Source organism: Hippopotamus amphibius, chromosome X (assembly GCF_030028045.1).
Source record: "Hippopotamus amphibius kiboko isolate mHipAmp2 chromosome X, mHipAmp2.hap2, whole genome shotgun sequence".
NCBI classification, from domain to species: domain Eukaryota; kingdom Metazoa; phylum Chordata; class Mammalia; order Artiodactyla; family Hippopotamidae; genus Hippopotamus; species Hippopotamus amphibius.
Genome location: NC_080203.1, coordinates 94,027,393 through 94,054,101, shown reverse-complemented (window position 1 = coordinate 94,054,101; position 26,709 = coordinate 94,027,393). Strand labels below are relative to the sequence as shown.

Sequence of the window (26,709 nt, the reverse complement as noted above, 5' to 3'; positions counted from 1 at the left end):
CGGCGCCACGGGGCCGGTTCTGGGCGGTGCTGGCGGCTCTGGCAGAGTAGCCAGACAGTAGAGGACATGCAGGCTGTCAGAGGGACTCAAGCAGGATCCCGCTTCCTTCCCCTCAGGGTCCAAGAGGATCACACCTTTCCATGAAACTGCTGCAGGGCCTTTTCAGCCTCATCTCCTACAGGCACCACTCCCAGGTCCAGCCATAAATACTATTAAGGGCCTTTTATTCATATTCATCACATCAGAGATCTTTCTGGGAAGCTTTTTAAAAATCCCCACAGGCTGGATTAGGTCACCCACTCTGGGTCCCTAGCAGTCTTCTCCAGGCTGGGAGCCCCAGGGAGTCCTCATGTCTCCCAGAGTCCCTCGCCTGGCCCTGCAGGCACACAGTCATCAAGAAGTGCTTGGGGCAACTGAGCCGTTTAGGCATTGCTCTTAAGAGTGGAAAGTGGGCACTTGCTCCATTAATGCTTGCTGCCTGGCGGCTTCCAGAGCACTCCCACCGGTGCACAGGCTTTGCGATCTGCCACTGCAGGTCCCTAGCACAACCCACAGGATCCTTAAAAGTCATCGTCATCACAGATGTCAAGGTACACATCGAAAGCCTCTCTGTTGCAGTTTCCATCAGGAGTGAAGACATATTTGTGGAAGGTCCCATCTACACAGATGGCTGGAGGAAGGGGGAGGATTGGAAAAGGTTAGAGGCTGCCAAAGCCACACACTCCAGTCTTCTCAGGTGTCCCGTGGCCTAGGGTCTATCTCTAGGCCTTTGCCCATGTGCCATCTCCCTTACTGATGATGGAAGGCTTCCCATACTCTAGAATTCTTTCAGGTCCAATTTGCAGGCCTTCACCCATGCAGTACCCCCAGTCAAGGGCTATTTCCACTCACCAATGACGGAGTTGACATTCTTGGAAGTATTGCGACCAAAAGCACAGATGCAGGCTGACTCAGCAGGCACGGTGAAGCTTGCCAGGCTCCACTGAGAGTCCACATACTGCCCAATCATAGGCCCCACCTTGCCCACGCGAGCCAGCCTGTAGGCAACACTGGCTAAGCCCAGGTGTGGTGTATGGACAGGGGGATGGGGGTGAGGCAGGGGGAGGGCAGGAGGTACTCACGCGGAACGGCGGTTGAGGCGGGTATCCTTGAGAGCAAAGATATGGACTGTGCCCTTATCACTGGATGCACACAGGAAGGAGGAATCATGGCTGAAGTTGATGCTGAAAGACAAACCAGCAGTGACGCCCACATGTCATGTGCTGTGGGGTCAAGAGGCCACCACGCATACCCTGTGCTCACCAGTAGAGGGTGGCGGGGTCAGTGCCTCGGCGCAGCTCCACCAGTTTCTCCTTGGACTGTGTGTCAAAAAGGCGAATAAGGGTGCCCTTCTGAGAGGCCGAGGCCACTACCGTGCCTGGCTGGTTCAGAGACACGCAGGCCACATCACTCTGATGTGCATTGATGGTAAACGGAGCAGAAGAAGTGCCGGGCTTTGTACTCGCCAGGTCCTGTGGCAGAAGGAGAAGTTCAGGCTTGGAGTAGGTAGCAGGGAGTTCAGTGGCCAAGGGTCCACAGGGAGAGCCATCCCACCTACCCACCCCTGCCCACCAGACAGCTCACCACAAGTTGCAGGCTTCCGCACTTGTGTCCTGGGAACACTAGCAGTTGTTTCTCCAGGCTGGGGCAGAGGTCACAGAGCCCTAGGATGTGAAGGCGGGGTGGGGGTGGGCTGGTAAACAGGATTTTGGGGCCAGGCAGGGTCTCAGAATGGACAGAGCTGGATAAGGGCCGGACTTCAACCTTCCACGATACATGTTACCCACAGTACCTACAGGGGGCTTGCCCTCAGGTGTGCTCCCCACCATCAAGGCAGATTCCCTACATCCCAATGCAGTTGTGGCAGTCCTGGGAGGCCGAGGAATCCCTGGCATACCCGTTAATATCCTTACTGAGCCTTTTTGCTCTGCTGTCTGAGGTAGTCAGGGGTGAGATGGGGCCGAGAGTGGAGAGAGAGAACTGGCTAAGGGATGGGAAAATGGATAGACAGGGAGTGTGGGCATCTCAGCCCGCTGGAGCATCTCTATGCAGAGACTCTCTCCCTGCCTCTCTTTCCCAGTTCTTCTCTGTGTGCCCCTTCCTGTCTCTCTTCATTTCTGCCCTTCTGCCCCATCCACTGCCTCCTGCCATTACACCTGCATCTCTGGGTCCTCTCACCCTTGGGGTTGTCCCGGGTGTCAAACTCAAACAGCTTTCGGGGATTGTCGGGGAAGGAGTACACATAGATGCGGTTCTTCAGCACGATCACGATTCTGTGGGCATCACACAACACAGAATGGTCATGAGGGGAGGGCAGGGTGCCCACGCAGGACTAACCCTCTCGCCTGCTGTGGGGACCTCCTACCTCCCCCACCCCCAGCCCACCTCAGGCTCACTTGTCATGGCGCATGCGCACAGCCAGCACTGGCTTGGTGAAGGTGAACTCCAGCACCAGCTTGTCCTTGGAGTCCTTGCCCTCCCGGGCATCGTCCCAGATCAGCACTGCTGGGCAGATGGGTGTGTTGTCGGGGCCAAGGTTTAGAGTGAAGGGCAGCCCTGGTGACACAAGACCTACCCCTAATCCCCATGGGACCTCAACACACTTGCTTAACCTTTTGCTAACACCCAATGTGACCCTCACACAGTATGAGCACTTGTAGATGTGATTCCTGAGAAGACAGGTTCTAGAACTGTTATACTCATTTACAGATGAGGGAACTGAGGCTCGAAGGGGTTGGCTCTCTGGCTAAGGACCTACAACCCATCAGCAACCAAGCAGGGCTGTAACTTTCCGTCAGTAGCTATTTCTGTCTCCAGGTTCCCAGCCCATACCCCCCAGAAGATTTCTGTGAGGAATCCTAGGGCATCTTTTGCCATGTCTCAGTGGGATCAACAAAAACCCTTAAAATAAGATGGTGCTTGAGATTCAAAGCAAGAGGGCATTGGGGAGACAGCTCCAAAATTTTAAAACCTATTGGCTGGGTGACCATGGATAAAACATTTAACCTCTTTGGGCCTCAGTTTCTTCATCTGTAAAAATGGGGATAATGATACTTCCTACCACACAGAGTTACTGTGAGGATTAAATGAGTTAATATATGTAAAGTGGTTAGAACAGCACCAGGCTCACAGCAAATGCTCCACAAGTAAGGACATGGCATACAGGAGGCATTCAACAAGTGTTTGTTAAATGAAGACAAAACACCAAGCTTCTCAAGCGATAAGATCCAGGACTTGTAAGCTGTAGGCCTCACTGTGTGACTCTGAGTTACTGACATCTTCATTTGCCAGTGCCTCTGGGAGGCCAGGATTCCGGGGAATCTGGGCCAAGGGTGGGACGGGATGAGGACACTTACCTGAGATCTCTGAGAACTTGGGGCTGCTACCACCGCCCACCAGGGCCAGCAGGTTGGAGCGGTGCAACATTTCCACCAGGCCCATGCTGCCCACCTGCTCGTGGTCTGGACAAGGACCAGGGTGTCAGTAGGGGTGGATGCCAATACCCAGCCCAGCCCTTCTGCCCACTGCCCCCCCACCACCAACAGCTCACCCAGATGCCCCTTCTCCATCAAAGGCTCCACGTTGTAGATGCGCACACCTGTCTCCATAGCGCAGCAAAAGCAGCCTGGGGATGGGAGGAATCCGGGCTGCCTCAAAGGATGCCCAGGTGGGAAGCTAAAGGCTTAACACCCACCTCTGGCCATTCTTGCCCTCCCTCCCTCCCTCCCTAAAGGGCATAGGCACAAGCCTCTCTCACTTTGGTCTTGGTTGAAACGCAGACTGGTCACTCCCCGAAGTGGCTGCTGAGTCATGGTCCAGGATTGCTTCCCTGGACACAAATGGGGGTGGGGTTGGGAAGAGTCCTGGGGTCTGTTCTCTGAGTCCTAGAGCTCCTGTCCCCACCTGATTTCTTCTTCCTCCTCCCACTGTTACCTAACCCCAGAAAGACTGCGAAGAAGACAAAATCATGGGGAGAGTTCTAGGATCTCCACTCTAAGTTCCCAAGACCCCAAAGAGCATGGCCCAGGAACATTCCCATTTTCTCACACTTGGTTGACCCCAGCTCTCTGGGCCTACCCTGACCTGGATCCCCCAACCCCCCTTACTCCCTCCCTGACTGACTGCTTATCAGGAGATAATGGGGTAGGGGGTATCCCAGTGACATCTCCTCTCTACCCCCAGCTAATCCTTGCTCCAGTGCCCAACATGGCCTGGAACCACTCCCCACCCACTTCTTATCTTTACACCTGGATCCAGCACCTAAGTCTACCTGTCAAGAAATGGGGAAAGGGGGCTCAAACATCCACCTCTTCCTGCACCTCCCTGACCTGGTCCTGAGACCTGCTACAGTTGGTCCACCACTCACAGGAACTCCCCTCCCATGTCCTTCTACTCCAACCTATTCTACCACTCCAGAGCTCTCTCACACCTTCTGTCCTCACAAGCTTCCCAAAATCCCTTCAGGATCCCATTCCTACTAGGATCCCAGTCCTACACAACCCCTTCTCATGCCATGCTAACTTCTGCCCAACGATGGACAACCTGGACCTTCCCCCAGATCCCTGTATGTCCTAAAGACCCTACCTCAGGATTCCCTTATCACTCCAAATCCCCCACCCCTGGGACATACCCTTCCGTGTGTTCTGCTGTCCCTGACTGACATGGGCTAGCTTGGACCTACCCCCAGGAATTGCATCCCTCTAAGATTCCTCCTCCAGACCCCCTATAGTCTCCCCAAGACCCTGTCCCAGGGCATCCCTACCTCCTCAAGACCCTTGCCCAGGACACATCCTTCCCAAAACCCCTATGTGGGACAACTCAATCTCCCACAAGATGCCTGCCCGGGACCCCCCCCCCTTAATATTCTTGTCCCAGAGTCTCCAGAGTCCCTTCAAACCCCCATCTCTCCAAAATCTTTGCCTAGGCACACCCCCTTCCCATTCTCCAGACGTCCTCCCTTTCCCCCTGTACCACCTCCACTGGACCGCCTCACCCCCCAAAGACCCATTCTTTGGACAGCCCCACTTTCCAAGATCCCTTTTTTGGGACCCCCATTCCAAAGACCCGTGCCACCCAAGAACCCTGCCAGGGATGCCTCACACATCGCTCCTCCCTCACTTATGTCCAAGACCACCTTCATACTCCTTCCAATGCCAGCACCTACTCAAGATCTCTGTCCTAGGTAATCCCCCCATCCACCAAGACCCCTGCTCAAAAGACCCCTCCATCCCCCAGACCACAAACAATCCTGGGACCATGCCCCAGCTCCCTGCCGCCTGCACTGACCTGACCTCTGCGCGTCCCCGATCCTGGCCCCAGCTCTCGGTGCCGCCCGCGGCCCGGCTTTCTGACCTCCCGGGCCTTGACGCCCAGCTCCGGTGTTTACATCAGGCCTCACTTCCGGGGGAGGGAGCCTGTGACGGGAAATGACTCACGCTGGCCAGGAAACGCGGCCGCAGTCCTCCTAACCCGGCTTCTGGGTCTTTGGAGCAACAAGAGTGAGCGTGGCGTCCTCCCAGGAGGGCTCGGGGAGCAGAGGACGCTCCGCAAGGGCATGACTGTCTGAGGGAACCGAGGACAGGTGGGCGAGAGAGAGAGAGAGCCTTCCCCTCGCTGAGAGGAAAAGGGCGAGAATTCCTCAACTGGGTCCTGTTCGGAGAGCTAGCGGCGTTACATTCTGGGCTAACAAGACTTGGACCTCTGAGGTGGGCTAGAGGGGCCGCCCCTGGTAGCTATTTGTAGTTCTCCCAGGCTTCTAGGGAGGCGATCCGGGAGCCTGGAAGCGGGGGTGGACCTGGAGACCTTCAAAGCTGAGTCTATCCCCATAGCCAGGGGAAGCCAGGATGGGATTCCCCACCTCTGCTTCGTTTTATTTACAAAGTGAAAAAGGTTTTTTGATGGCAAGAGGTGTAAGTGGTCACTGTTGGGGGGGGCGGGGAGGAAGACCCCAATTATGTACAAACTAGAAATATTTTTGTATTCAACATACAAATTTTGAGATGTGGACTCACGTGTAGTTTTGAGAAATAATACAGACAAATCCCATGTACTTTAACACTTCCCCCTAAAGGTAACATGTTTGTAAAATATTACACTCAGAATATTGACACAATTGATATTGATATAATCCACCCATCCTTTACTTGTTTTCAAGTGTGGTTTGATGCTTTAAAAAATTGTTAATGTATAATGGACATCTGTTTCATTCATCCTTTTAAATTGCTGCATGGTATTCCATGGAATAAATGTGTAATTGTTCAAGCTCTTCCCCTACTGATGGCCATGTGGGTTGTTTGATGTGCTGTGTTGTCAACATCCAGGGATATATTTTTTTAAGTGTGTATCCCCCCCCTTTATTTTATTATTATTATTACTAACTGAAATATATGATGACTTACAATATTATATTAGTTTTAGGTGTACAACATAGTGATTTGATATTTTTGTAGATTATACTCCATTTAAAGTTATTATAAATATTGACTGCATCCCCTGTGCTGTACAATAACCAGGGACATATTTACTTGTGAATTTTGGCTCCATATGCTACCCTAGGTGTGACTCCATTGCTATGCTTCTCAGCAGAGCCAATCTTCTGGCTTTCTTCAGTCTACTTCCTCACATCCCAGAGCACACTTAACTTTTTTTTTTTTTGGCCACACCTTGGGATCTTAGTTCTCCAACCAGGGACTGAACCCAGAACCTCAGCAGTGAAAGTGCCTAGTCCTAACCACTGGACCACCAGGGAATTCCCAGAGCATATTTAACTTAATTCAGTTTGGCTTCTGTCACTCCCATGTCTCTGAGACTGCTCTTAACCAGATCACTGATGAGTAACAATCTTCCTAAACCAGCAATTTGGGAAGATTCTCTACTCCTTTCTGTAACCACCCAGCATATTCCAGAGCTTCTTGCTCTCACTCTCTTCGTTTCTCCTATATCTCTGGCTACTCCTCCATCTTTATCCAGTTTCCAAATATTGGGGTAATTCTTGGGTATGATCCTGGCCCCCTTACTTTTGTAGCCAGTATTCTCTCCCTAGGTGACTTCATCTTGTCTTGTAGCCTTAATTTTTGCAAATATTTGGAAGATCCACTAATTTAGGCCTCTAGCCTAGACCTCTTTCCCAAACACCAGACTCATATATGCTATGGCCTGTTTGACATGTTCACGTGGATGCCTCATAAGGCATCTCAAATTTAACCCATCCAAACAGACTTCTTGAATTTCCCTGGCTCATCCACCCTCCTGTCTCCCTCATCTCAACCAGTGGTACAATAACACCCAGTTTGTCACGCAAGCCAAAGAGCAGATATATCATGCTTTATTCTCCTTCTTTGTCACTGGCAAATTCTGCTGGTCCCACTCTCCAAATGGTGTCACAAATACAACCCCTGGGTTAGTCCAGATGGAGTAACAGGGACCAAATTTGTCCTCTCACATGAAACAACCAACCACTGCCCCCTTCCCCCCCAAATAAAAGCAGAATACATGAAACAATGGTTTTCAAGACATACACATCAGGCAGTGAAGGTCAGTGATCCCTGAGAAATGGGAAAGAAGATGAGCCCCAAACTGCCCCAGCTTACCACTTGGAGAGTTTTCATGCTATGCCATAGAAAGGGGAGAAGGCAGAGCCTGGTGGCCTCCCTAAGTTAAAATAGTCCAGAGAGACAAGGGCAGCTAGAGTTCAAAGGACAGAATATCAGGAGAGAGCTGCAGAGAGAGAACCACAGAGATCTGCAAAGGGTCCCCCTTGAATATTCAGCAGAGTACTGACAAGTGCATGCATGTGAAGAAACTACCCAAGAGCAGGGAAAGAACCATCCAACTGGATTAGAACAAGGCCTGGCACATAGGTCAATTGGAAAAACTAATAATTCACAGGGCATAGAATACATAGGAAGGTTGTAGGGGATAATTAGCCCAGGACTTAGTGCCACTCCAGACGCAATTAACAAATCCTAAAAGGAAGACCCTGAAAGATCAAATTATTTCCAAGTAACTTAACTATCTCAGTACAAAGATCGGGAAGATTTATAGGAATAATAATAAAACCCTAGCACTTAATAAGGTAAAATTCACAATGTCTGTTATCCAAACAAAGATGATTAGGCATAAAAAGAAGCAAGAGGTAAGTACTACAACATGGAAGAACCTTGAAAAACGTATGCTAAGTAAAAGGAGCCACTCACAAAGCACCACATGTTGTATGATCCCATTTCTAGACAATGTCCAGAACAGGCAAGTCCAAAGAGATGGAAAGTAGAGAAGTGGTTGTCTAGGGCTGCTGGGGTGGGGGAGGGAGGTGACTGCGGAAATAAAGGCAGTGGCTGCTAAGGGGTATGAGTTTGCTTTTTGGGATGGTGAAAATGTTCTAAAACTGATTGCAGTGATGTGTTGTGTGATAATTGGTGTATTGTGTGGTGTGCGAATTATATCTTAGTAAAAGAGTGTTATTTTTTTTAAGCCAGAAAACATGACCCATGATAATCAATCAATGGAAGCTGACCCAGAATGGACACAAATGTGAGAATTAGGAGAGAATGATGCTAAAAGTTATTAAAGCTGCACGCCCTATGTGAAAAAAGTTGAGCAGAGACGGGGAAGATATATAAATACCCAAAATGAATTTCTAAAGATGAAAAATACACTGGATGGGATTAATGATTAGACATTGCAGAAGAAAAACATTAGTGACTTGAAGTCATAGCAATAAAAACTAAGAAAATGGAACAGAGGAAAAAAATGTCCCCAAAATATGAAAATAAAAAGAATAAATGAGCTGTGGGACAATTTCACGTGGCCTAATATGCAGGAAATAAAATCCCCAAAGGAAAGGAAGAGGGACATAAAAAGTATGTGAAGAAATAAAGTCCTAAAACTTTCCAAAATTAATGAAAAATATAAACTCACAGACCCAAGAAGTTCAATGAACACCAGCAAAAGATAGATGAAAAATACTACACAAAGGCACATTGTGGGAATTCCCTGGTGGTAAAGTGGTTAGAACTCTGGGCTGTCACTGCCAAGGGCCCAGGTTGGGGAACTAAAATCCCACAAGCCACGTGGTGCAGCCTAAAAACAAAACAAAACAAAACAAAAGGGCACATTGTAATAAAATTGCTCCAAACCTATATATAGAGAAAATCTTTTTTATTTTTCTTCCAGTTTTACTCAGATATAATTGACTTACAGCACTGTATAAGTTTGAAGTGTACAGCATAATGATTTACATACATCATGAAATGATTATCACAATAAGCTTAGTGAATATCCATCATTCCATGTAGATACAAAATTAAGGAAATAGAAAAATTTTTTTTCCTTGTGATCCTCTTAGGATTTACTCTTTTTTATATATAACATACAACAGTGTTAATTATATTTATCATGTTGTACATCACATCCCTAGTACTTATTTATCTCATACCTGGAAATTTGTGCCATTTGACTGCCTTCATCCAATTCCCCCTCCTCCACCCTCTCTGGTAAACACAAATCTGATCTCTTTTTCTATGACTTGGCTTGTTTGTTTTTGAAGTATAATTGACCTTCAACACTGTTAGTTCCTGGTGCTGTTAAAACTTCTGGTTATAGAAGTACCACCCTACCTTCACCTCCACAATGAGTGTTTTACCTCACCTTTTCTTCCTGGAGCAAATTGGACTTAACATCTTTTTTTTTATTTTATTTTTAGCCAGGCTGCACAGCATGCGGGGTCTTAGTTCCCCAACCAGGGGTCGAACCCGCACCCCCTGCATTGGAAGCATGGAGTCTTAACCACTGGACCACCAGGGAAGTCACTAGGACTTAACATCTTATTTGAATTAAGATGGGCTCCTAAGTCTTTAAATCCTTTTTAGTTTGCTCTTCAAACCAGTGGTTTGGTTATTTACTTAACACTGTATATTAATAGGACAGTCACCAGAGAAGGAAGAATGATACACGTGCCTGTCATACAAAGTTGCCATGAGGAAGGGTGTCAGGATTGAAAAGGATCAAGTTCTAATGACTGAGTAACCTGTGGAAGAAATGCAAACTTGGATGAATGTTTAGGCATTCCAGATTTGTGGGAATGGATTGTAAGTATCTATATCTCAGTCAAAATTGTTCTCAAGGGCTTCCTAGGTGGCACAGTGGTTAAGAATCTGTCTGCCAATGCAGAGGACACAGGTTCAATCCCTGCTCCAGGAAGATCCCACATGCCGTGGAGCAACTAAGCCCGTGCGCCAAAAAAAAAAAAAAAAAATTGTTCTCAAAACATAAATCTTGAAGTTTAACATGGCTCTTCTCAGACCCAGTTGGGTCAACTTCAGTATTAGAATTCCTCCTTGGAACATTTCACCTTCTTTTGTGGATGTGACTCAATGAATTAATTTTCTCTAATGCATCCTGGAAAATGGATTGTTTGTGGATTGAGAAATTAAGATTTGCTCTGATGTTTTGAAAAGTAGCGTACTAATCTCCTTCATTTAACAACTGATTATTGAACATCCATTCATTCATTTATCGAATATATATTGAGTGCCTACAACACACCAGGCACACTGTACTAAATGTTGGGGAATCAAACAGTAAACAGAACAACATCCTTGGAGGAGAAAGGTGACGAGTGAATGAATGAATGAATGTACATATATTTATATTTACATATAAATTAGAGATAAAATGGATTAGGAGATAGGAAGGGTTGAGGTAAGGGTAGGGGGTCAATATCTTATTAGGGATGATCAAAGAAACTTCTGTGATAAGGTAACATTGAAACAGGAGGGAAGAGGGGCAGGGCAAAACCTTTGAAGGAATGACATAGCCCGAGGACATGACAAACTGATTAGAATCGAATGGGTCCAAGATGGCAGACAAGTCGACTTCCAGGCACCATGACAGTTCAAGGCTGACCATAAAGATCAAAACGTGGGGGGGGTGGCCCAATTCCTGGAAATCCCTGCCCCTTCCCGAAATAGCTGGAATACTCTTCCCACTCATTAGCCTATGAAGTTACCCACCCCTATACAAACTGACAACCCCGTACCCTGGTGCCTTTCTCACCTTCTGAGATGGCCCACACTCTGTCTGTGGAGTGTGTTTCTCTCTAAATAAATCCACTTCTTAGCTATCAGTTTGTCTCTCGCTGAATTCTTTCTGCCATGAGACATCAAGAACCTGAGCTTCATTAAGCCCTGAAACAAGGTGTGTGTTCTCAGTTGGAAGACCTTGGGTTTTGGCCGGGTTTGAGTTCCAGCATGTGGGTTTGAGTCCCAGTCTGAGTTTGGCTGGGTTCGAGTCCCGGCCACATGGGTTCAAGTCCTAATCTGAGGTGCACGGTTTCAGTATTGGAGCAGAAACCTGAAGGGAGGGAGGGAATAAGCCTTATGGAAGTTTTGGGGAAGAACATTCTAGGCAGAAGGAACAACAAGGATATCAGTGCAGCTTGAGCAGGTGAGTCACAGAGGTGTGGAATGGGGGCAGAATATGCAGGGCCTTGTAGGCCATTTAAATTGTTTTGGCTCCTATCCTGAGTCTGATAGGGAGCCATTTGGAGGGTTTGGAGCAGAGGAGAGAGACATGACCAGACTTGCCTTTTCGAAATAGCACTAGTGGACTTTCCTGGTGGTGCAGTGGTTGAGAATCCGCCTGCCAGTGCAGGGGACACGGGTTCAAGCCCTGGTCTGGGAAGATCCCACATGCTTCGCAGCAATGAAGCCCATGCACCTAGAGTCTGTGCTCCGCAAGAGAAACCACCGCAATGAGAAGCTCACGAACTGCAACGAAGAGTAGCCCCCGCTAGTCGCAACTAGAGAAAGCCTGAGCACAGCAAAGAATACCCAACGCAGCCAATTAATTAATTAATTAATTTAAAAAATAGCACTGGCTTCTGTGTGTGGAGTAAAGCAGGAGCAGGGGAAGGGAAAGCAATGAGGGCAGTTAGGAGGCTATTTCAGTAAATCAGGCAATGATTTTTGGTGGCTGGGCAGTGGAGGAGATAAGATGTATTGTGGAATTATTTTGAAGGTAGAGCTGAAGGGATAGGTCCATGGGTTAGGTATAGTGTGTGTGGATGATAGGAGTTAAGAATGACTCAGAAGGTTTTAGTTAAACTGAGAGTGAGCTGGAGGTGCAGTTTAAGAGGGGAAATTGGGAGTTTTGTATTATTTTTGTGAACTCTGAAATACTTATGTAATATCATATAGAGATGTTGAGCAGGTGATTGGTTATGACTGAAGGTAAGGAGTGAGGTACAGGCTGGAGATAACAAATTTAGGAGGCATCAGAATATCAAAGTCATTTAAAGCCAGGAAACTAGAGGAGATCACCTAGGAAGTGAAAGTAGGTGAGAAGGTTAGAAGCCTAAGCCCTGGGGCATTTCCAAGGTACAAAGTTGGGGGAAAGAGGATGAACTGGCAAAAGACTGAGTAGGAGCAGCCAGTGAGGTGGGAACAGAACCAAGAAAGGATTTCTGGAAGTCAAGAGAAAAAGTATTTCTCTTGACTTCCAGAGAAGGAAGTCAAATGTTGCTGAGAGGAAAAGATGAGCAGCGGTCAGGATATACAGGCACTGGGTGTACAAAGATGAACCAGAATGCCAGGCACATAGTAGTTGTCCATGTACTTTTAATTGTAACAAAATATACATAACATGAAATTTACCACCTTAACCATTTTTAAGTTCAGGAGTGTTAAGAATATTCACATTGTTGTGAAACAGATCTCTATAACTTTTTCATCTTGCAAAACTGAAACTCTAGACCCATTAAACATCATCTCCCCATTTCCCCCTTCCCCAGCCCCTGGCAACCACCTTTCTACTTTATGCTTCTATGACTTTGACTTTAAATACCTCATATTAAATACCTCATATAAGTGGAATCATACAGTATTTGTTTTCTTATGACTGGCTTATTTCACTTAGCAGAAAGGTCTTAAAGGTTCATCCGTGTTGCAGCATGTGTCAGAATTTCCTTCTTTTTAAAGGCTGAATAATATTCTATTGTATGAATATACCACATTTTGCTTATCAGTTCATTTATTGGTGGACACTTGGATTGCTTCCACTTTTTGGCTATTGGGAATAATGCTGCTATGAACACGGATGTGCAAAGTCTCATTGATACTGTGCTTTCAATTATTGTGGGTATTTTTCCAGAAGTGAAATTGCTGGATCATGTGGTAATTCTTTTTTTTTTTAATTTTGGGGGGAATTGCCATATTGTTTTCTATAGCAGCTGCACCATTTTATATTCCTATCAACAGTGCACAGGGTTCTTTTTTCTCCACATCCCAACCAACACTTACTTTCTTTTTCTTTTCTTTTCTTTCTTTTTCTTTCTTTCTTTCTTTCTTCTTTCTTTCTTTCTTTCTTTCTTTCTTTCTTTCTTTCTTTCTTTCTTTCTTTCTTTCTTTCTTTCTTTCTTTCTTTCTTTCTTTCTTTCTTTCTTCCTTCCTTCCTTCCTTCCTTCCTTCCTTCCTTCCTTCCTTCCTTCCTTCCTTCCTTTCTTTCTTCCTTTCTTTCTTTCTTTCTTTCTTTCTTTCTTTCTTTCTTTCTTTCTTTCTTTCTTTCTTTCTTTCTTTCTTTCTTTCTTTCTAGTAGTAACCATCTTAATGGGTGTGAGGCCCAGAGCATTGTCATTCTTGACCTGTATGGCAGTTCCCTGGAAACCCTCACTTATAGGGCTTGTCTTTATTTGACCTGTTTCAGAGCTCTCTCAGGTCAAATAGCCTTTTAAAAAATAATTGGTGACAATTGTTTAACATCACAGCTGCCTGAGGTGGTGATAACAGCTGGAGCAAACAAGAAGTTGACCAAAAATTATGAAAAACTGGGAATAAGATGTCCAGAGTGGACTTTGAAAAGCTCTGACATATTTCTGGGAACCTGGAAGGCCATACATGTGTGTGCATGCAGGGCTGCAAGCATGCCAAGGAAAGAACTGAGAAGGCCCTAAGCCTTCACCTCTGGGTGATTTTTTTTATTGGAGTACAGTTGATTTACAATGTTGTGAGTCAGTTATACATATACATTCATCCACTCTTTTTTTAGATTCTTTTCCCATATGAGCAATTACAGAGTATTGAGTAGAGTTCCCTGTACTATACAGTAGGTCCTTATTAGTTATCTATTTTATATATAGTAGCATGTACATGTTAATCTCAATCCCCTAATTTATCACTTCCCCCCACGTTTCCCCTTTGGTAACCATAAATTTGATTTCAAGATGCATGAATCTGTTTCTGTTTTCTAAATAAGTTCATTTGTATCATTTTTTATTAGATTCCACATATAAGTGATATCACATGATATTTGTCTTTCTCTGACTTAGTTCATTTAGTATGATAGTCTCTAGGTCCATCCATGTTGCTGCAAATGGCATTATTTCTGCCTCTGGGCAACCTTGATGCTCTGTGGAAAACTCTGCTAAGGCAGAGTTGTAAACTACCTTGCTAGAGAGTTCAAGGCATGCTCTAACACACAGAGAAACCCTTGGCAAAAGTTGAAGACTTATTGGTTCAAAGCATTTAAGGAAACCTCTATCTAACCATTAGCTGCCCACTAAGTTAATGAAGCAGGGACTTTGGTGGCCACACACAAGTTTTTTTAAAATGTTGAACTGCCTTTGACAACAGATTTTAAGTTTCTTTACCTTTTAAGTGATCTGTTCTGTATTTGCCTTTGAAATCTTTTATTGTCACTTTGGTTAAGGAATAAGTATTGTCTTGCGGTGACTTATGATCTTATTTGACCAAGTGGTTTAAAACTTTTTGACAAACTTCGCAAATATCAAATTTTAATTAAAGTTCTTTTGATTTCCAGCTAACTTTGGGATACTTTAGAGGGCCCCTGAAGTATCTCAAAGAGAAATATTTGACTAAGATTATTTGGTATGTTAAGTTAAATGTAATCATTCGTAATTCTGGTTATTGTAACCAAGTTTCTTTATCGATTACACAGCAGTCAGGTATTTAGCCATGCCTTTTAAATCTTTCATCATTTATAGTTATTCTTGTACTCTGATGCTTTTACAAAAAGTGCTTCATCATCAAGGGGATTCATAAAAAGGCTATGGAAGCATTGTTACAACAGTTCCACGTCAAGATGATGGCTATGCAAGGATTCCAGTCCATACCAACTTAAAACAAGGAACTGTCCTGCCTCTGGGGCCCCTATATCAGGCATCCAGAGATTTTTACTCCCTGACAGGCCCCTACTCAGCCTTGAAGCAGTTACAGAAGGTGGACTTTTGCCTCTCTGCTTCCCATAAGAATATGGGAGTAAAATCTCTGAGAGGGGAATGAAACAGGAGGGGCACAACCTTTAAAAGAATGACATAGCCCAAGGACACAACACAAGCTGATTAGAACCAAATAGGTCCAAGATGGCAGACAAGTCAACTTCCACTAGACCTTGAGCCTCCGTATACACTCATTGTAACCAGCCAGCTAAATGACACACCCACAGGTGCCTTGACAGTTTCGAGGCTGACAATAAAGGTCAAAAAGTGGGTGGTGGTCCAATTTCTGGAAATCCCTATCTCTTCCCCAAAATAGCTGGAATATTCTTCCCACTCATTAGCCTATGAAATTACCCACCCAATAAGAACTGACAACTCTATAGCCTGGTGCCACTCTTGCCTTCTGAGATGACCCACACTCTCTCTGTGGAGTGTGTTTCTCTCTAATAAATCCACTTCTTACCTATCACTTTGTCTTTCTGTGATGAGACATCAAGAACCTGAGCACCAAACCAAACCAAACCAAACCAAACCAAACAACTTGAGCATCAATAAGTCCTGAAACCAGGTGTGTGATCTCAACTAAAAGAACGTGGGTTCAGACTTCCTAGCTGGCACAGTGGTTAAGAATCCTCCTGCCAATGCAGGGGACACTGGTTCGAGCCCTGCCCCAGGAAGATACCACATGCTGCGGAGCAACTAAGCCCGTGTGCCACAACTATTGAGCCTGCACTTTAGAGCCCATGAGCCACAACTACTGAGCCCATGTGCCACAACTACTGAAGCCCATGGACCTAGAGCCCATGCTCCACAACAAGAGAGGCCACAGCAATGAGAAGCCCATGCACCACAACAAAGAGTAGCCCCCTCTCACCGCAACTAAAGAAAGCCTCTGTGCAGCAGTGAAGACCCAACACAGCCAATAAATAAATAAAGTAAATAAATAAATAAATGTATTAAAAAAAAAAGTGGGTTCAAGTCCCAATCTGAGTTGCACAGTTTCAGCATCATCTGCAAATATTTTCTCCCAGTCTCTAGGTTGGTTTTTTGTTTTTTTTATGATTTCCTTTGCTGTACAAAAGCATGTAAATTTGATTAGGCCCCATTTGTTTATTTTTGCTTTTGTTTCTATTGCCTTGGGAGACTGACCTAAGCAAACATTGCTATGATTTATGTCAGAGAATGTTTTGCCTATGTTCTTCTAGGAGTCATATGTTGTCATGTCTTGTATTTAAATCTTTAAGCCATTTTGAGTTTATTTTTGTGAATGGTGTGAGGGAGTATTCTAATTTCATTGATTTACATGTAGCTCAAAGATTTGAAATAGCTAGCATAAATATGCTCAAAGGACTAAAGGAAACCATGTCTAAAGAACTAAAGGGAAGTATAATAACAATGTCATTAAATAGAGAAGATGAACAAAAAGATAGAAATTACTTTAAAAAAGCAAATTCAGGAGTTAAAATAGTTTATGATAAAAGTAAATAAAAATAAAAATAATAGAAAATGAAAATAATGTAAAGAGAATAAATATGAAATACTGAAATGAAAATTCACTAGAGGGCCTCAAAAGCAGTTCCCCATATCCTTTGTCCCACAGGATGATACTGAAACAAAAGGGGCCAGATGAATGCAACACCCTGTTGCTGAGGAGCTGATTTCATGCTGCAGGTAAGCATTTTTATACCCTGCAGCTGTACCCTAAGGGTGAGACAGAAAGCCTCATATCTCATCAGAATTTGAGAGGTGATAAAAATCTCTCATGGCAGCTTCCCATGAAGCTAAAAAAGTGAGTGAGAAATGGCCTTGTAGCAGCTTCTCACAAGCTTACCATATTCTCATGTTCTGAGAGGATCACAAGGCTTCTGCCAAGACCTAGATAGATCAGGTGTGGTTAAGTTAAGCATTATCTACATGAACTATGAGGATCTATGCAAGGTCAAGGCACCAACATGAAGCAGTTTCCCTACATTACCAAAATAGACCATATTCTGGGCCATAAAATTAGTCTCAATAAATGTAAAAGGATTCAGGTTATACAAATTATTTTCTCTGGTCACAATGGAACTGAATTAGAAATCAATAACAGGAAGATCTCTAGAAAATCTCCAAATATTTGGAAACTAAGTAACACACTTCAAAATAATTCATGGATCAAAAAAGTCAGAATGGAAATTAGAAACCAGTTTGAACTGAATGAAAATGAAAACTCATATTAGTATTTGCGGAATGCCACTAAAGCGGTATTTGGGGGTGAATTTATCACATTAAATGCCTATATTAGAAAAGATGAAAGGACTGAATAAGAAAGGTCTAAAATCTATTATCTCAGCTTCCACCATAAGAAACTAGAAAAAGAAGAGCAAAGTAAACCTAAGGTAAGCAGGAGAAAGGAAATAATAAAGATCAAAGTGGAAATCAATGAAAATAGAAAAACAATGAAGAATATCAGTGAAACCAAAAGCTGGTTAATTGAGATCAATAAAACTAATAAACATGAAGACTTACAAGGAAAAAAAAAAGGAGAAGACACAACTTACCAATATCAGGAATGAGAGATGACATCACTACAGATGCTAAAAAGGTTAAAGGAATATTATAAACAACTTTATGCCCATAAATAACACAACTTCATTGAAATGCATAAATTCCTTGAAAGACACAAATTACCAAAGCTCACTCAAGGAGACATAGATAGGGACTTCCTAAGTGGCTCAGTAGTTAAGAATCCGCCTGCCATGCAGGGGACACGGGTTAGATCCCTGCTCCAGGAAGCTCCCACATGCCTTGGAGCAACTAACCCAGTGTGCCTTCAAAAAAAAAAAAAAAAGACATAGTTGCCAGGATCTGGGGAAAGGAAAGAGTGGGGAGTAATTGTTAATGGATACAGAATTTCAATTTTGCAAGATGAAAAGAGGTCTGGAGATAGATGGTGGTGATGGTTACACAATATGAATGTACTTAATGCAACTTAACTGTACACTTAAAAATGGTTAAGATGGTAAACTTTATGTTATGTGTATTTACCCAATTTAAAAAAAAGAAATTGAAAACTGAATAGCCTTATATATATTAAATAAATTAACTTTATACTTAAAACCCTTCCTACAAAGAGAACTCCAGGCCCAGGTATTGTCACTGGTGAATTCTTTCTCTTTAAAAATTGTTTTTTTCATTTTTCACTGGTGAATTCTATCATGCATTTAAGGAAAAAATATCAACTCTACATAAATTCTTGCAAAAATTTGAATATTTCCCAACCTGTTCTATGGGACCAGCATTACTCTGATACCAAAACCAGATATACATTACAGAAAAAGAAAACTAATATCCCTTATGAATACAGGCACAAAAATTTAAACAATTTTAACACTGATTCCAACAATATATTTTTATATGTTTGTTTATTTATTTATTTATTTATTTATTTACTTATTTATTTTATTGGCTGTGTTGGGTCTTTTTTGCTATGCGTGGGCTTTCTTTTAGTTGCGCTGAGTGGGGGCTACTCTTCGTTGTGGTGCACGGGCTCTTCACTGCCGTGGCTTCTCTTGTTGCGGAGCACAGGCTCTAGGCGGATGGGCTTCAGTAGTTGCAGCACATGGGCTCAATAGTTGTGGCTCACGGGCTCTAAAGCTCAGGCTCAATAGTTGTGGCACACGGGCTCAGCTGCTCCGTGGCATGTGGGATCTTCCTGGAGCAGGGATGGAACCCATGTCCCCTGCATTGGCAGGCAGATTCTTAACCACTGCGCCACCTAGGAAGCCCTCCAACAATATATTAAAAGGATAATACATCATGACCATGGGGAGTTTATCCCAGAAATGCAGGGTTGCTTTAACATTAAAAAAAATCAATGTAACTTCTAACAAACAACACAATTTAAAAAAATGTGATCATCTCAATAGATGCAGAAAAAGAAGCTGATAAAATTAAACATGATTTCCTGATAAAAATCTCAGGGAAGTAGGAATAGAAAATAACTTCCCCAACCTCATAAAGAGCATCTGGGTAACAGGTATATTTGAAAACACTCATTGCCACTAATTATCAGGGAAATGCAAATCAATACCACAATGAAATATCACCTCAAACCTGTCAGGATGGCTATTATCAAAAAAACCCAATAGACAACATGTATTGGTGAGGATGTGGAGACATTGGAACCCTTGCACACTGTTGGTAGGGATGCAAAATGCTGCAGTCGCTGCAGAAAACAATGGATTTTCCTCAAAAAATTAAAAATAGGGGGGACGTCCATGGTGGTCCAGTGGTTAAGTCTTCATGCTTCCACTGCAGGGGGCACAGTTTCGATCCCTGGTCAGGGAACTAAGATCCCTGCATGCCACACAGCAGTGGCCAAAAAAAATAATAATTAAAAATAAAATTAAAAATTAAAAAATAGAACTACCATATGATATCCAGCAATTCCACTCCTGGGTATATATCCAAAGGAATTGAAATCTGAATCGCTTAGAGATATCAGCACTTCTATGTTCATTTCTGCACTATTCACACTAGGCAAGGTATGAAATGAGTAAAGAAAATGTAGGACTTCCCTGGTGGCACAGTACTTAAGACTCCACGCTCCCAATACAGGGGGCCCGGGTTTGACCCCTGGCCAGGCAACTAGATCCCATATGCATGCCACAACTAAGGAGCCCACCTGCCGCAAATAAGACCCAGCACAACCAAATAAATAATAATAAAAAAAAGAAAATGTACTATGTACAGACAATGGAATACTATTTAGCCCGAAAGAGGAAAGAATTATTGCAATATGCAACAACGTGAATGGACCTCGAGGACATTTTGCTAAGTGAAATAAAACAGACACAGAAAGACAGGCACTGCATGATTCCATTTATATGAGGTATCTAAAATAGTCAAATTCATAAAATTAAAGACTAGAATGGTGGTTAACAGGGGCTGATTTAGAAGGGGAAATGGGGAGTTATTAATCAACAGGCATAGTTTCAGTTAGGTAAGATTAATAAGCTGTAGAGATTTGCTATACAACATTATACCTATAGTCAACAATAATGTATTATATACTTAAAATCTGTTAAGAGCATAGATCTCATGTTTAGTGTTGTCATCACAATAAGATTAAAAAAATAAATAAAAGCTCCTTGGAAGAAAAAAAAAAGATGTGTGGATTAGCTAAGCTATTTTGAAAGCCTTCGCCATTTTGCATTAACAGGCATGAGCGTCTAGCTGAGACTATATGGCCTTTGTTCTTAGAGACATTGCCCAAGGTTTAACCCTGAAACAGACCCACCTCTGTCATTTTCTTTTGAAGAACAGTTTGTAACTGGTGCTCACATCATAAGCCCATGAGGGGTTCATTATAACAGTGCTGATTCCTACCCCCAGAATGTCAAATTCATTAAATCCAGGAAGGGCCTGAGAATTTCCATTTCTACCCTGTTTCCATGTGATGCTGCTGCTGGTCTGGGGTCCACACTTTGAGAATGACTGGTTGCCTGATATCACAAAGTAACGGAACTCTACCCCTGGAGTATTGTCCTAACTTCCTCAAGGGAACTTTTGATTCAACGTATGGCCAGAGTCCCTAGAATGACAGGAAGCTGGGACTTTGCCGAGTTTACAGACAGGTTTATGATTAGCATGTATTGAGCCTGCTTGGTAATAAATGTTTGTTTAATAAATGACAAGTACATTGGAGAGAGAAAAAAAAAAAAACCCTGCAGCTAACATTGTACTTAATGGTGAAAGACTGAATACTTTCCCCCTAAAACCAAGAACAAGACAGATATCTACTCTCACTACTGCTATTTTATATTGTACTGAAGATTCTAGTCAGTGCATAAAAGGCAAGAAGAAATAAAAGGCACCTGGATTGGAAAGAAATAAACCTGTCTTTATTTGCAGAAACATGATTATATAGTAGAAAACCCAATGGAATCTATAAAAAAAGCTAATAAAATTGTTAGTTTAGCAAGGTTGCAGGATACAAGATCAATGTACAAAAGTCAATTGTATTTCTATACATTAGCAATGAACAATTGGAAATTTTAATTTAAAAACAGTATGTACAATAATATCAAGAAACATGAAGTACTTAGGGATAAATCTGACAAAAGATTTATCCTTTTTCAGTGCAAAACATATATTGAAGGCTACAAAAACTGCTGGGACAAATTAAAGACATATAAATGGACCTTGTTTATGTGTTGGAAGGCTAAATATTATTAACATGTTAATTCTTCCCAAATTGATCTATAGATTTGACCCAATCCCAGTAGGCTCTTTTGTAGTAGAAATTGACAAAAAGACTCTAAAATTCATACGGAAATGTAAAAGACCTAGAATAGCTAGAGCAACTCTGCAAAAGAATAGCAAAGTTGCAGGGCTAATCCTAGCTAATTTCTAGAATCATTATAAAGCTACAGTTATCAATACAGCATAATATTGGCATACAGATAGACAAATGTATCAATAGAAGAAAATAGAGTCCAGAAATCAATCCAAAAATATGTGGACAACTGATTTTTTTCTTTCCATTGTGGTGGATAACTGATTTTTGAAAAAGGCACAAAACAATGCAGTAGAGGAAGGATACTCTTTTCAGCAATGGTGCTGGAACAGTTGGATATCCATACCCAAAAGAACGAGCCTGGATCCATACCTCCCACCACACACACAAAATTAATTCAAAATGGATCAAAGACCTAAACACAATCTAAAACTATAAAACTTCTAGAAAACCTTTGTGATCTTGCATTAGGTGAAGATTTCTTAGATATGATATCAAAAGGAGGATCCAAAAAGAACAAATTGATAAATTTGTCTTCATCAAAACTGAACATTTCTGCTTTTCAAAAAACATTGTTAAGAGACTGAAAAGACAAGCCACAGACTGGGAGAAAATACTTGCAAAGCATATATCTGATAAAGTATCTGTATCCAGAATATATAGGAACTGCTTTTTGAAAACAGACTATTAATAGAATATGGCAAAGGCGAAAGGGGTGGTATATCTCTAATTATCATAAAGATTCTTAAAGCGCTTTTTTAAAGAATCAGCTTAATTTTTTTAGAGCAGTTTTAGATTCATAGCAAATTTGAGTAGAAAATACACCCCTGCCCCTACCTCCGTGCACATCTTCCCCCACTATTGACATCTCACACCACAGTGGTTTATTTATTACAATCAATGAACCTACATTTGTTGACAATAGTACATCATTGTCACCCAAAGTGCCTACTTTACATTAGGGTTCACACTTTGTGTTGCACATTCTATGGGTTTTCACAAATTATGACACGTATCCACCATTAGAGTAGCATACAAAATAGTTTCGTTGCTGTGAAGTCCTGTGTGCTCTGCCCATTCATCCCTCCCTCACTCTCTAACTCCTGGCAACCACTTTTTAAAAAAAATTATTTATTTATTGGCTGTGTTGGGTCTTTGTTGCTGCACACAGGCTTTTTCTAGTTGCGGCGAGCGGGGGCTACTCTTTATTGTGGTGCACAGGCTCCTCACTGCGGTGGCTTCTCTTGTTGCAGAGCACAGGCTCTAGGCGTGTGGGCTTCAGTAGTTGTGGCTCACGGGCTTAATTGCTCCGTGGCATGTGGGATCTTCCTGGAGCAGGTATCGAACCCACGTCCCCTGCATTGGCAGGCAGATTCTTAACCACTGCACCACCCAGGAAGTCCCCTGGCAACCACTTTTTACTGTCTCCATAGTATTGACCTTTCCACAATGTCATATAGTTGGAATCATTCAGTATTTAGCTTTTTCAGATTAATTTCGTTCACTTAGTAATATGTATTTAAGTTTCCTTTCATGGCTTTATAGCTCATTTCTATTTAGCACTGAATAATATTCTGTCGTCTGGATGTACCAGTTTATTTATCCATTCACCTACTGAAGGGCAATCGTGGTTGCTTCCAAGTTTTGGCACTTACGAATAAAGGTGCTATAAATATCCATGTGCAGGTTTTTGTGTGGACATGTTTTCAACTCCTTTGGGTAAATATCAAGGAGCGTGATTGCTGGATCATATGGTGAGTTATGTTTAGCTCTGTAAGAAATGGCCAGACTGTCTTCCAGAGTGGCTGTACCATTTTGCATTCCCACCAGCAATGAATGAAAGTTCCCGTTGTTCCACATCCTCACCAGCATTTGGTGTTGTCAGTGTTGGATTTTTGCCATGCTCATAGGTGTGTAGTGGTAGCTCACTGTTGTTTTATTTTTTTCATTGTTGTTTTTAATTTGCAGTTCCCTAAGGACTTAGAACAGTTTTGAAGACAAGGATGGGATGAGGTTATGAGGAAAATCAGTACTACCAAAAGATTAGTGAGCAAAGTTGTGGCATTTAGTCCTCTTGTGAGATGCTGTTGGGAAACAGGATACATTTAGTGCCTCTCCTCTTTAGCTGGTGGTGTCTGTTTTCAGACAATAACTCTTAGAGAAGTGGTTAAAGATCAGGGGGTGTGTGGAAGTCGGGTGCTAAGGATCCCTCCGAAGCCTGGGAAGGAAGTTTGAGGTAATACCTCAAATTACCCCACTGGCACTGATGGGGAAGTAAGCCTTCCAGGAAGTTCCAGCAGCCCCACTGGGCAGCACGTGGGAGAATCAGTGGAAATTAGCCAGACTGACCAGAGCACTTGAAGGGCAATTGTATTTAATGTGGCTGTGGGGGGTGGGATCAGCAGGCAGTCTTTGGCAGTGGCTGCATGGAGACTTTTGACTGTTACCTCAGTCAGAACACTGAATGTGGCCCTTGAAGCACCTTAGTACCTCTTGGACCTGACCTCCTACCTCCTCACTTACTCCCCTGCAGCCACACTGGCCTCGCTGTTCCTCAAACACACCAGCAATGGTGCCACCACAGGGCCTTTGCACCTTGTTTTCTGACCCGGACCACTCTCCAGATAGCTGCATGACTCTCCCTCACTTCTTGCATCTTTGCTCAAATGTCACCTTTGTAGTAAAGCCTTCCCTGGTCATCCTATGAATACTGCCCACTCTGGATCCCCTGTACCCTGCTGTACTCTCCCCACGCCCATAGTTACCAGTACCTTCTAACATACTGGGTGATTTACTTCTTATGCTTAGTGCCTCTCAGCCCCACTGGAATGTCAGCTCCATAAGGACAAGGATCTTTGTTTTGTTCCTGTTTTTTTTTTTTTATCTTCAGTAGCTAGAATCATGCCTGGCATAGAATGGAGACTCAATATTTGTTGAATGATTTACCCTTTACTGTATGCCTAGCATGCAGAATAGTATCTGGCATACAGTAGGGGTTCAATAGATGCCTGATGAATGAATTGGAGCAAGAGGACGTAGCCTTCCAAGTTGCTGGATATGCTCTCTCTGCCTGATGCTGCCAACGTGGAGGTTAAGAGGCCCCACTGTGGGAGTGGAGGAAAGGATCCCCTGGCTGAGGAAGCAATGTCAGAAACAAAGAGCCTGTTTATTTCTGCCACCAAGCTCAACCCCAGGCAGTAGTCCCAATCACCCAAATAATTCACTTGTATCTGAAAGACAGAGAAGCTGCTTCTTGAGACTGGTGCCACAAATTCCTGGTTCAATGTCTGGACAGTTTTTCAACAGAGGTTGCACCCTGCCAGGGAAACTTCTGGAGACTTGGCAGAAGAGGCAGATGCTTTTTCACCTACATCTTGCTCAGACCCTGTGTTGTGAAAGAAGCCAGTCTGGACAAATTGTATGGCTCATGGTCACCGGCTTGTGAGTGGTCCGTGGAGAATTCATGGGCTCACAGAAGCTGTTGCTGCAGTAACCGCTGCCTATGGGGCAACACTGGCAGCAAGCACAGCAGCCGAGAAAACTGCGGAGATGCAAAGTGTATTTGTGCACAATGAACGAGGGGCAGATTGGGGAAGCTTCCTGGAATGTAAGGAGCCCTGTCTTCAAACTGAGGGATCAGGAGGGATCCTCTCAGGGGAAGCACAAAAAGCCTCGATGATCTGCCTCGGAGGGACCAGGCGCTCTGCCAAGGACTAGGTCTTCTGAACACAGGGCCACATTCAAGAACTTCAGGCCCCATTTCCGAAAGACAGGCTCGGGAGAAACATTAACTCCAGGAAATCACATTTGATGAAACATCTATTTTAAGCATCATGGAGCACAGAGAAGATGGAGGGATTGACTGAAACTGCCAGGTTATGCCGCGTTGCAGGCTAGACACAGGGGACCACGGCCGTTCCCTGGGGAGCTTTATGTCCCTCTCAAGGGCGTTACCAAGACAGATTTATTATGATTTGGAGAAAGGAGGAGGACGTCTTGACTGGGTGAAGCACATAACGGCACAGGAAATTGATTTCTGGGTGTGCCAAATTGGGAACCTCTACAACTCCCAACCCTTCCCAAGATTAAAAATACAACTTAGCCTAGAATTCCAGGGCAGTGTGTACAATCATGATGATGACATGAGCACTGGAGGAACTGGGGGTGGGGGGCTGTTCTCTGGTATCTGCCTTAAGGACCCTGTTTGGCTACTCTTGAAAACAGACTTCTGGAATTAATCAGGGATGATAAAAAAAGAAAAGCAAATCAGTCTGTGCAAGTGTTCTTCATATTGGGGTTACTATACTGGAAGGTTTTCTTTTTTTTTTTTTGACATACAATAAACTGCACATATTTAAAGTGTACAAATTGTTTTTTTTTTCTTATTAGCAACTATACTGGAAGGTTTTCTAATCATCCCTTACCTTACTGGGCACATCTGATCTGGCCAACTCATTATCTTTCTATACCTGCTCATTTTGGCTGAAAAGGGTAGTCTGCCTCTGCTTGCCAAAGGCAAAAGCTTACCTTTATTATCCTGCTTGAGGGTGAAGTGTTCAAATTCACCATAGCTGTGCCCTGTTCTGAAGCATCAGGAGTTTATACCAGAAGCCTAGATCTAACTCAAATATCATTAATTACATCAATGACTTAGTGATTAGGGGGATGATTTAGAAACACTTGTGCCTAAAGCTCTGACTTCCCTTGTTGATTTTTTTTTTCTTCCCTTGTTGATTTTGTATCTTAGGCCATTAAACAGGAAAAAGGATTCTCTGGAATCCTTTCATAGAAAAAGGATAACCTTTTTGAGAATCCAGTTACCTGGAGCAACCAGAGAAACTCTACCCGAGATAGACAAAACTTTTTTACCTTCAAAGTTTTGGGACTAAAACGGGGGCCCCGAGATTAACTGGCTCCTCTGGAAAGTAGTGCTAACATGTCCCATTGGTGGGGAGAAGCCTCCCCTCCTCTTGACTCCTGTCACAGGCTCAAGATATCCTCTGGGTGTCTGCTCTGGACCAAAAGTAAAAGCAGAGCCTGCTAGATTCTTGCTCAGGAAGCTGTCCAGAGATGTAGCGTTCCAGAATCCCTAGTCTCTGCTCGGGGGCAGAGTTCATAGCTTCTGGACTCCGACAGTGAGCTCGGGAGTGAATGGATCCTT

The 26,709-nt window shown here is 43.5% G+C and overlaps 1 protein-coding gene across 4 annotated transcripts; it reads right to left on the bottom strand.

Moving 5' to 3' along the window:
* Positions 1-212: 212 nt before the first annotated feature.
* Positions 213-5,461, bottom strand: WDR45 (WD repeat domain 45). 4 transcript variants are annotated; one of them, XM_057719029.1, is made up of 11 exons: positions 5,326-5,460; positions 3,797-3,868; positions 3,590-3,664; positions 3,396-3,500; positions 2,436-2,544; positions 2,218-2,312; positions 1,624-1,703; positions 1,303-1,511; positions 1,122-1,223; positions 892-1,037; positions 213-670 (listed from the first exon to the last, which is right to left on the bottom strand). In XM_057719029.1, the coding sequence occupies exons 2-11, from the start codon at positions 3,849-3,851 to the stop codon at positions 561-563; spliced, it is 1,086 nt and encodes a 361-aa protein (XP_057575012.1). In that variant the 5' UTR covers positions 3,852-3,868; positions 5,326-5,460; the 3' UTR covers positions 213-560. The 4 variants fall into 4 exon arrangements, with proteins under 4 accessions (XP_057575012.1, XP_057575014.1, XP_057575013.1 ...); XM_057719031.1 differs by having other exon boundaries at positions 2,436-2,541; XM_057719030.1 differs by having other exon boundaries at positions 5,331-5,419.
* Positions 5,462-26,709: the final 21,248 nt, after the last annotated feature.

What these genes read in the sequence shown, in the direction of transcription:
- WDR45 (XM_057719029.1), bottom strand. Translation starts at nt 3,851, where the DNA reads ATGACTCAGCAGCCACTTCGGGGAGTGACCAGTCTGCGTTTCAACCAA. An exon ending in GCGGAAGCCTGCAACTTGTG is followed by an intron (nt 1,512 to 1,623) that starts GTGAGCTGTCTG and finishes CTTCTGCCACAG; the next exon opens with GACCTGGCGAGTACAAAGCC. An exon ending in CGCCTCAACCGCCGTTCCGC is followed by an intron (nt 1,038 to 1,121) that starts GTGAGTACCTCC and finishes TGTTGCCTACAG; the next exon opens with GCTGGCTCGCGTGGGCAAGG.